This window comes from Fulmarus glacialis, unplaced genomic scaffold, assembly GCF_000690835.1.
Source record: "Fulmarus glacialis isolate BGI_N327 unplaced genomic scaffold, ASM69083v1 scaffold48278, whole genome shotgun sequence".
NCBI lineage: Eukaryota > Metazoa > Chordata > Aves > Procellariiformes > Procellariidae > Fulmarus > Fulmarus glacialis.
The window spans coordinates 1-11,567 of NW_009231073.1; the positions used below are offsets into that span (position 1 = coordinate 1).

Genomic DNA, 11,567 nt, shown 5'->3' on the forward strand with positions numbered 1-11,567 from the left:
CTTACGCAGCAGCTTAGGTCCATCCATCTCCAGAAGCGGCTTCGTCTCCTTGCCTGCAGTCTGCACACCCAGGCTCCGTAGTTTGTTTAGAAAATAGTTTGCACAAACCACATTTTAGCAGTGCAAGCTTCTGTGTTGAAATTATTATTATTATTTTATTTATTTATTTTTTTAAATCAGGCTTGTTTCATTGAAGGCACTTGGTTTCCATGGCAATTTATAAAAGACGGTGGTTTGGTTTCTTCACTTCATTAGAACAGATGACTTAGTTGGGGAGGGGAGAGGGGTGTTCGAGTGGCCGCAAGCAAACTCCGATAAGCCTGTGTAATATGTAAGCCCAGGTCGCACATCCTGGATAGTAATGCATGCAAAAGGAGACAGCATACAGTTATCAAGCATAGCCATGAGAAATGAAACATAAATGTCTTAAAACAGCTCTGATTTACGGTTATTCTCTAGGGGAGGTGACAGCCAAAGTAGAAAGGGCCTACATTTATTTAATTCTATACTAAAAACCTTCTTGAAGGGAAAATGAATGCCAGCTCTTCACATACCCTGTTTACAGTGAGGTGTTTCTCTCTCTCTCTGTTTTTGTTTTTATTTCCTCTCTCTCTCCTTCCTTTTTTTTTTTTTTTTTTTGGCAGGCCATTAGGTTTCCATGGTAACAAGCAAACTATTCATTTGAAACAAAACCAGCCATGACTTTGTGCTTTGACAAGGGTTTCTATAGCTCTTTTCCGAGAGTTCAACCAGATGACGCTGTATTCATTATTGACCACAAAAGCACCTGAAGGTCTCTTCCTTACTTAGGCCAGATCTCGTTCTCACGCGTGGTTCATAGTGAGTTACACTCCCGTGATGCCTTTTATGTCCCCAGTGCTTTTTAATTTTTTTTTTTTAATTTATTTATGTATTTATTTAACTTTTGAGTCAGTCAGTGGAGGAATCTTTGGTAGTTTGTTTTTAAATGTCCATTTTACAAAGACTCTTTCTTCATGCCAGTGCCTGGTGAATCTTTTGTAGCCTCCGCCAGGATAAGGTCACCTCTGATGACTTAAGACAGACATGAGGATGATAACTGGGATAAGTCGTATATGCGCTAATGTCCCAACAGCACCTGATCGTAAATCTACAAAAAGGGGTGAAAAAGGTAGAATTAAAGAGCTGCCCAGACACAGTCAGCATTGCTACAAGGCTTAAAAGATAAAGGGCTCAGCCACCGAAACTTGTCCTGCACACCAACGTGGGGGCAGTCAGGGAGGACAATGGGATGGTGTCACACCGAGTGCCACCAACCTCCCCTGGTCTCTGCAGGGACACTGCTCCGCAAGGTCACCTCCTACAAAGAGGGGACGAGAACAGCGCTCGCCGACTGAATGAGGCTGGAGACGTTGGAATAAAAAAACACCTGGCTGTGTAGTTAAGGTCTGTATTGTAATGCACATGTGGGGGTGGAGGGATGAAACAAGGTCCACAGGGAATCGCAACACTGATATTCATTCATTTCATACTGTTTGGACCCCCTGAACATTTTTTTAACGTTGCTTTATCTGTCTGCCCATCATGGCCGCCCAGCCCAGCCCCAGTACGGAGTGCAAGCCCACTGCTCTCGCCTCTGCCTAACGCCCATCAGCCTTTCACGTGCATCTCTGCTAAAACAGCATTCTCCTATCTGAACAAAAACATCCTGACTCCAGAGCTTGCTACCAAGGAAAATGTTTCACTTTAAGCCTCTCCAACTGAACCGAACAATACATTGTTCTCCCGGAGAAAATCCGTTTGAGAAGGTGTCTCAAATTTATAACCACGAGAAGCAATTTGCTCTCCCCCACGTGTGGAAGAGCCACTTACTGTTGGCCGGTTGGTCTGATTTCATACACTCTCCTTCCACAATTGATACATCATCAATAGCAATATCACCTTCGATGCCGGGGCCCCGGATCCCTTCAAATATGAGCTGCAAAAAAATATAAAAAAGAAATGGATCAGAGGGTGATGAATGGAAAATGTTCAGCTGCATTTTGCACAGCATTAAACTACATCGATGGGCCTGGAATGATTTATGAACACTTTCTATGGTGTAAAAGAACGCAACCAAGTTCACACGTACTTGTAAGGTGAACACAGAGGATGTGTGAGCCATGGAGGCTTTTACTCTTCAGAATGAGCTGAAAAATATCAGAGCTGCTAGTCGTCTGCCTAGCTGTCTACCTGGTGTCTCCAGGTCACCTTTGCCACTATGCTAACTGTCACATGTGTACTTATGATATTCCTGGAGATAAGTATGGTATTCCTGGAGCAAAGAGCAGGATCAAACAGAGGAGAAGTTTTAAAGAGATTTGGGGTGTAGAAACTCCTGCCACCTGAAGCGAGTGGCAGAGGCGCAGCTTGAAGAACAGCATCTGCGACGTGCTGAAGGACTGAGCATCCGTTCGACCACAGGCTGCATGAAAACACACAGGAGCCAGAAAAACACCACAGTAAAATGAGGTTTCTGGCTCTTGAAGGTGGCCCAACCATCAGGAGCCATGTTGGTGTCCCTTCACCCATAACGCAAAGCTGTATTTATCTCAAGGGGTCAGGAAGGGACTACCTTTGATTCGGATCCCCTGAGGTCCCACAGTGATCTCCTGCAATCACCTCCGTGGCTTTTAAACTCCCAGATCTCCTGCTGTGGCAGGAATTGATGACAGTGACAGCCCCACTTCTCTCCTGCCCCTTTTAGTGGCTCATCATCACGTCTAGAAGCTTTCATCCCTTCTAAGAATGGTTTTATATTTATCAGAGGACATCGTGATGTGTTTTATCACCGAGAGGGTCAGGGTACAGATTTTATTCCTCTTTAAGGCTTTAACCTTTGCTAAATGGACGCCTGTGATTTCAAGGTCCTATTAATCAACTTCTGTAAATAGTCCTAGCCTGAAACCCCAACTGCTACAGCTGGGAAAGGTAATGTTGCCTGTATGGAGATGGGTGGCTTGTTGCAAGGTCAGTAATATTATTTGCCGTAATGTTCGTTATTAGCTACGGATTACTATTGTACTAAAGAAACAAAGTTATCCGCTCTCCTTCCTCAAACCCGATGTGATGCTGTCCTGCCATACTGCTGCTTAATTAGCTTTGCAGAAGAGTGGAGTCATTCTGTGTTGCGAGAAATTTATTCACTAGAAAACTTCAAAGCCTTTCTAAAGAGATGAAGGAATTATGTAAGGAATATATTTCCCAAGCAGCACCATTTGCACAGTTATCTCTCCTTTCCCTCCTCCCTCCCCGCCCTCAGTCCTTTGAAATATTTTTGGTTAACTTTGATGACAAGTTTTTTAACTTTAATCTGCAACAATATATGCATGAAATTCAATGAATTTTGTAAGGGCGTGCTGTGGCTCTAATGGAGACATTAACTCTTGGGGGTAGAGTCAATTTGAAAAAAAAAAATTAATTCCATCTGGAGCAAAATACTTAAATTACACTTTATAATGATCTAACTGCATCAGGGAGATGTCTGGGGCACTCGGATGGGCTCTAAAAAAAAACCCAAGCCTCTTCTTTTGGCAGCTTCCGACATTTCTTTGCTCATTAATACAGTTCAGCCAGAGCTGCTCGTTAGAAACGAACACCTTCCATTATAAATGACGAGTAAACACTCAGGGCGGTGGAAGATGACCCTATAGATCACAGGGGTCAGGTAGCGAGTCCAGCTGGATGCGTATCACCCAAGGACCACATCACAACGGTGCACGATGCCACCAGCCGTCGCATTGCACAGGCAAGTCTCCGCTCTGCCTTTCCACGGAGGGCACGTCCCTCAACCTTGGTCACAGACACATCTCGTCCTTTGGCTAAGCTGAGCATCCCCCGTAGGTGCCTCACCCTGCAGCGGTAAGCTGGCAAGGCGAAGGCATGTATTTACAGCCTGCCTGTTGTGTCGTAAGCCAGGCGGCAAGGTCTGTGCTGGGAGCACTAAATAAACGTGAAAGCTGTGCATTTGGGGCAGCAGACTCCATCTGTATTTTACTGAAGTGTGACGCTGTAGGTTAATTACTATAACAAGGTGGATATTAATGCAACAGGGAACTGTAATTGGGAAAACAGTAAGTTTTTCCATAATTTACCCTGTTGTCTGAAAACAGCGTCTCAAGTAATTATCCCTCTGACAATTTTTTGACTCTACCTCTGATGATGGGAAGTATTCAGCTCGAGAGGAAAGTGTCTTCTCTTCTCCCCCAAACTGCAGCTTGCCCTGCTGCTCCTTGGCAGCAGGCATATAACCAGTCAACGGAGTTTAAAGTCAGATCTTTCCTGATAATGAAAAACACTGTTTCCAGACAAAAGGACTCTATACAAATACAACAGCCAGCATTTAATTAAAATCTGCGTTTGGCAGTGTGTTTTACGGGCCCCTGAGACGGGTTGCCATTAGCCAGCTTGGCCACATGCTCAGAACAAATCACCGCAGATGAGTGTTGGCAAGGCACGGAGCACAATCCAGCCTGCAGTTCACTGCCATTTGCAGGAGGTGCCAGATGATCAGAATCCCCTATCAATATCCCGCAAAACCTATTACCTGCATGTCCGCGACTTTACAAAGCTGTTGTTAAAAATACTGCATTTAGCTGAAGAAGAGAGGGGCTTACGCACACAGCAAAGGCCACTCCGCTCTCTTAACAGGGGAAATGGAAATAAGCCCCAATAGTGCCTCCAGAGTTATCCCGAGTGTCTCTGGGGGATTCAGCTCGTGCTTCTTCAACAGGGTTTCAAACCAATTTTACCTTCCTGGCCAGTCTCCTAATAAGAAGTAGAGAGGAGCCTCATGAACGTCCCCGTTCGGACAGCATGGTGACAAGGGTGTGAGCCCCTTACACTCGCTGTAAGGGGCTAAAAATCTCAGTGGTCCAGCAGGTTCATTTACTTAAGGGCAGATCAGTCCCTCAATGCAAAAAAACCCCCTCTTTTGCAAAAAAATGTCTTTGACGCAGGAAGGTGTCAAGGAAAGTGTAGCTGGAGGCGGTGGCAGTGCTCCTGCTCAAATCTGAACTAAAATTGACACCTTCCTAGATGCCAGTGTGCAATGTATCACTTCCACGTGCTCTTTTTTTGTGCTTATTCTTTAAAAATACTTAATAAGTGAATATCTTACAGAGATAGCTTTTATGCAATACTTTTTCCAATTCAAAGCACTGTAGTCCTCTCAGTTCCTCACGACAAAAGCTTTGTTATATATCACGGGGACTGAGAAGGTATAAAACAAAGCTGGGCTGCACTTTTACTCATATAAATTAACCTATAAAAAGTTTTAATTTCTGTGTCAGTGTACTGTTTTACTGCAAAGGTTCACTTCAATTCACTCTCCTTAAATTTAAATGGGAGGTTTATATTCTTTCCTGCTTAGACTCCTAAACGGAAAATAAAGTTTGTTTGATGCAAGAGCTGCTAAAAAAGTAATTTAAGGTTCCTACCACTCTGACATTTATTTGTTGTATTTGTGCAGAGCTTCATGGCTTTACATTCATTTTATGCTGAAGCGTTTAAACACAACAATGTAAAAGGTGAAAAACAGCCAAGCAGAGGAGCTTCCATTTTGTGTACCAGCTAGTGAACGTGGTTTTAAAGCAATGCGAGTGAGGTGCACCAGTAGCAGAAGTGACCCCTGTAACTCCTCTAAAAACAACGGGGCCCCATGCAAGGGCCGATCCTCAGACTCCACGGTGCAAGCAGCAACCCGGGTACCGGGAGCTGCCGGCTGCTCTGCCGATACCTCACCCGGCTGACCCCGTGCAAGGCAAACACCCCAGCTTGCCCTTCCACCCAAACCCATGCCTTCCTCTCCATGCTGATGAGGTGACCCCAGGTTTGCACCCCATCACCCTCCTCCCCTCCTCTGCATTGCTGGTGCCAAATCCTTTGCATCTCTCTGCCCGGAGCTGCGTCCTTCCCCTACTTCTGCTAAAGCCCGTCCCAGGTCTCAGGAATCCCTCTCAGACACAACTGCGATCACTTCGGTTTCAGCTTCCCCAGCCGTCTCGTCTCTCCCCTTACCAGTCGTGTTCAGATACTGAATCATTCTTCTATATTTCACTGTTCAGTTTTCTTGGATTTATCCTGACTTCATCACTCTGATCAGCTCCCTTGTACTTAGTCCCATGCTCTAAGTGTATTTCAACACTCGTATCCCTCTTCTCTGCCTCTTCTTCCCCAATTCTGCCACTTTGTTCCACTCAAACATCACGTAACGCTATACTTTGCATATCCCTCTCCTTCAGTTTTCCTCCTATTTCCCCCCATGCAATGCTTCTGCGATCACATATGCCGAATCATTTCTCTTCCGTCATTGCCTCTCATGCATGGAAATAAAAACAAAGGGTCAGGATCAGTAATTACCCATAAAGTGAATCCCAGTCTGCATGTTTAAGACAGCAGTTTTGACTTGCTGTTTTTCCCAAAAGCCATTATCTCCCCCAGGGGACCTGGAGGTTACAGAGGGGACAGAGGAGCCTGGAGAACATTGCACCACAGGGCACAGCCTGTGACTCCCGTCTTCCACGCCGATACTCCCAGCCTCAAACACGAGGGCTTGCTCGCGGCAGCTGCCTTTTTGGGTCTGTTCCAGTTACAAAGAATTCACAGCGTGAATGAGAACTGCCCATAATAGTCTATCAGCATCTCACTGTCAAACCGAAAATGAAATGTGTGAAAACCTGTCATAGCTTGCATGCGCCCACTGAATGAGGCGTGCAGCTCTGCCGCACCAGGGGCTCCGCGCAGGCAGCACTGCTGCTTTGGTACCTTTCAGCAAAGACTCAGAAGTCATTCCTTTTTCTGCGGAAAATGCATGTATTTCAAGAGATAACACAGTCACTACACCATGGACTCTAAATATTTTTCACAGGAAGCAATTTTGTATTCCAATTGCTAATCTGAAATTAAAAAAACATTTTATATCGGCTAACAGTATCTTCTGAAAACTGAAAGACATTTTGTCTTCAAGCAAATAGCTGCTGTTCTGCCATGAAAGTGTGCATTATTAAGCTCTATGGTGCTCACCTATTTAAAGCAAGGAAAGCAATTACCTGTCCATAAAGCGGCTTTCAGAGCTGAAATCCTGTGTCAGAAGCAAAGGGTCAGCGTACACAGGCCCCCCCCTCCAAAAACCGAATACTCCCGTTCCCAGCGTGCGATGCACGAGCCATTACCTGAAATGAAGTCGGGGGGTTTATATTAACGCGGGCTTGGTTCCAGTGCTGTCCCTTATTTCCACTTGAAGACCACAATGGGTTCTCTATCGCGGTCTGACCTTTCAACCGCAGGTAAACGTTCAAGCTTCCTAGAAGAGAGGTGGAGAACTGGAATTGGTTAGGCTCTCTGATGGAGCAGAGATGCTGGGCTGGGTACAGCAGCAGTCCCCTGCTCACCCCGCTTCCCATTTTGCGTGGACCTCTGCTAGGTCTGAGTGGATGTGGAGAGTTTCTTGTCCTATATTCAAAAACTTTAAAACTTAGGAACACCGTGAACTGGCGATGTGAATCCACAGCAGCGGCAAACTGCGCACGCAGGGAGTGTGCGGGCAGGGCAGTCGCACCCATTGCTCCCTGCAGCTCAGGAAGGACACGGGGCTTCCCAGGGTGAGGTGGGCAAAAAAGAGTTTTGTGTGCTTTAGTGCCAACGAGGCATTTATAACCTCCTAACCCACGGACAAATAAGCAACTTGGTTGCCTTACGCTTAGCTCTCACTTACAAAGACCGTCCAACTTCTAATGGAGTGCCAGAGAGCCTGGCAAATCTATCTCAGAGATAGACGTGATGCCCTTACTACTACTAAGGAGTACTTTTGAAGGACAACATAATCCTCTAAGTTCAAATAACCTTGGAAAAGTTGTCCCTCACTGTGGAGAGAAACCCCACAGCCCTGGGTCTTTCCCCACCAACAACCATTAAGTTACTGGTTCCAGCACAGACATTATTTGCAATACGTAACAGATCGTCTGCATTCGGCAGCCCTTCTCTCCCATTAACATCGCTGGCTCAGACCATGAACTGAAGCCAGACTTGTGTCTGGCTCTTGTGTCTTGGTGCACCGAGAGACAGCAAACACATCGACTTCATTTAGCAGGGTTCAATAATTCACATAGTTTGGAGATTTTGTTCCTTCTTGCTCAGCGCTGTTATCTGCAGAGGTGTGGGGCAGTGGTGGCTCTTTGTGCTATGTAAATCATTGCATTTGCCTTCTTTGGAGAAAGTTCAGACAGTCAAGTTCACGCAAGACCACTTTTTTTAGGGCGTTTGGAATGGCAGCTGGGAAGCTCATACAAATTATATTTGCAATGAAACCTCTCAGATCCAAGGCAGCTGCACAGTGACTCAGCTCCTGCTAATAAAAAGTTCTTATTTCTAGCAACAGCAAAACTCAGGGCCTTGAAAAACATAAGGCTAAACACGAAATGGAGCAGCAAATATTCTCGTCACGGCTATTTCACCAGGGTGCCCAGAATGAGGCCATACATCTTCTTTGAAGGAGGTGGGGGAAGCGATGCTCGCCGGAGCGACTGGGCGGCCCCGTGTCTCCCACCTGCCTCCCCCTGCAGCATTTTATTTTCCAAATGCAGGGGAGGGTGCAGAAGCAGCACAAAGGAATCACAGCTTTTAACAAGGATAGTCTGTCTCTGCCTACACGCACACTACTGGGTAAAACAAAAAGACCTGAAACAGAAAGGGCTTGCAAGAAGGGAAATGCTCAGGAGGGTTCCCCGGAGCAGCCCTGCAGCCCAGCCCAGTAACACGTCGCAGCTGCTCAGCCTCAGCCCTCTTCCAAATAGCAACAACAGCTCTCGGGCAAGGTTTATGTTATTTGGCTTAAACAAGGAGGGAGACCCTTCCTTCCCATCTGCTTCTCTCCAAGACTTTTTTTGACAACTGTGCTAGGTCTACGGTGTGAAAAAAAGGCAGGGTCTTAGACAAGACTACCTATATTTAAAAAATAGAGTTATATATAATGTTATTTTTCTTAAAGACAAAAATCAATGCCCATATCAAGCAAGGGATGAATAGCTGGCTAATTGTTTCACCTGTTTGTGCAGCCTGATACAGCCCATGCCGCAGGGCTGTTGGGAATAACTGAACAATTTAGGTATCAAAAGCATGTAATTCCACCACTGCTGAGGTTACAGAGATTTAAGATTGTTCACAGCATACTCAGCCTCTCTGTGTCACATAATTTCTTCAATAGCAGGATGATAGCAGTCTTACTTAAAATACAAAATAGCCACTACAGTACCATATATGCTCAGTTATTGCCCAGCGTGTTGGTTACTATGGAGGTACCTGCCGGACCCTCATTGCTGGATAGGCACACACATCTGCCTAAAACGTCGCTGAAAACTTAACTAATGACATCTGCAACAGATGCTTATCCTTGAAATTCTGCCAGTAAGGTTTTGGAAAAGTTACACGGCAAAGCTGATGCTGTGGGGGAGGACGGGTTGGTTATAGGGTTCACACTGAGGTGTGTCCAAAAAAAAACTATTCCAAACTCCAGACAAATAGGTAATGAAGTGACTCTTGAGCAGGAGACAGAAACAGTGGGCAGGAGTAACAACTGTGAATTAAGGAATAAAGTTTACTTTCTGACAGCATCCTGACAAGCGAGTGCGGGGTGCTCCAGAGACGTTGCCAGCTGCAACACTGGGGTGACATTTGGAGCGCTCATCACTGTGCGAACACAAACAGCTTTCACAGTGTGCTCTGACAGCTCCGTTTGCTTCCACTTTTTGTTTTGTGAGGGCTCTCTAATGATAAGAAAAATTATTGTTCTTGGAGCGTCAATTAGAAATGCCCCATTTTGGGGTGTAGATGGAAAAATCGGAAATATAGATTGTTTTAAAAGATGGTGACAGCTCTAATGGAATTACAGCCTCTTTCTGTCTCAACGTAGAGGCACAGTAAGGACAGTGACTCTTCATTTTCTTGTTCCCCAACAATGGCTTATTGTTTGCTGCAAATCAAGTAATGGGAACTTCTATTTCTCTTATGCTTTACGGATAATCTACCTTCTCCTTTTGAAGGATGTGGAGCGAAGCGCATGCATTTTCTCTGGCAGCCAACACTCTCAGAGTTAGCACTGTGTGATCCGTCAGGAATTACAATCTGACTCGTAAGTAAGACCCAACTATTTCAGGTAAAGAAACACTTCATCTTTATGAATCTAACTGCCACGGCATGGGATGTAGGTCCCTGTTTATCTCGTCAGACCTGTGCTGTAGCGTAAGCGCTAATCTCGGATCCGTGCTCTGCTCTCTGCAAGGGCTCCCAAGTACCTCTCCTTATCGCTACAGAAATTTTCAGCCTCTTCTCCAGAGACACCAAAGACGCGAACAGCAGGCACAGCAGCTGAGCTGGATAAACTCTAGGCTGTTTCGTTTCAATATAGTGCAGCAGCCATATTCTCAAATTGATGTCACTGGGGTCACTCATTTTTAAGAATGGAGGAGGAAGAAGTATCTTTTCCCCTAAGCCTCCAAGACCAGTCCACACCAGCAACAGAGCACCATTCCATTCCATTTCCATTTTATTAGGGATCCTTCAACACCTTGTCAGAAATGCAGAAACATTTTGATGAGCACCGAAACTGTTTTGGAAACAAAGTACTTTGCCCTTGAGACATGGGAATAATAACCCTAATACTGCTTGGAAATCTTATGGATACTGATAACTAGGGAGAATAAAGCAACCCAGCGGAAATGCTGACTTGCAGCACCAAAGTCTGCTGAACAATGCTACAGCACTTTGGATGAAAAATCAAAGTTTAATGGCCACGTATCTTCCCTGAACACGTTGTCCCCAAGCCCAAGGAAGGAACAGGCTGGAATTTATTTAAGCCAAATTCCCCTGCAAGACACTTCAAATTTTCAGTGAAATCAGGTCAAGAATCAGCAGCTCAAGGTTATTCAAAAGCGAGAGCCTTCAGCACGGAGATCATATCGAAGTCTTGGTTAGCAGCTCCTATCCTGCTCTTGTGAAGAAACCAATGAGCTGGCAGTGCATATTACAGCTGAGAGCTGCCCCGACTGGCAGCGCTCATTCCCAAATGGGGACAAGAAGCAAATTCTGCAGCGGTGAAGGGTCAAGGCTTCTAACAGCTTGTCATAAAACAGTCAATCTGTTTTAGCAATAAGATTTAGAATTATCCACAGGGAATTAATCCTTAACTAAATGGAACTCTTCTGAAAAAAATATTACCAATTAAATATTTCACACAGAATCACAGAATCATTGAGGTTGGAGGCACCTCTGGAGGTTGTACTGTCCAAACCCCTGCTCAAAGCATGGTAGATTGGAGCAGGTTGCCCAGTACCATGTACTATCAGATTTTGGATATCTCCAAGGACAAAAACTCCACAACCTCTCTGGGCAACCTGTGCCAGTGTTTGACCACCTTCATAGCAAAAAAAAACAAAAAAAAAAAACAAAAAATTCTTATGTTTAAATAGAATTGCCTTTATTTCAATTTGTGCCCATTACCTCTTGTCCTGTCCCTGAGCACCTCTGGGCTCCATCTTCTTTACACCCTCCCTTCA

General features: G+C 45.1%; 1 protein-coding gene across 1 annotated transcript; it reads right to left on the bottom strand.

The window, feature by feature from the left end:
- Positions 1–309: 309 nt before the first annotated feature.
- Positions 310–7,580, bottom strand: LOC104081614 (MAM domain-containing glycosylphosphatidylinositol anchor protein 2-like). Its single transcript, XM_009584439.1, has 3 exons — positions 7,191–7,580; positions 1,852–1,957; positions 310–1,129 (listed from the first exon to the last, which is right to left on the bottom strand). The coding sequence occupies exons 1-3, from the start codon at positions 7,578–7,580 to the stop codon at positions 1,041–1,043; spliced, it is 585 nt and encodes a 194-aa protein (XP_009582734.1). The 3' UTR covers positions 310–1,040.
- Between the last annotated feature and the right edge of the window lie 3,987 nt (positions 7,581–11,567).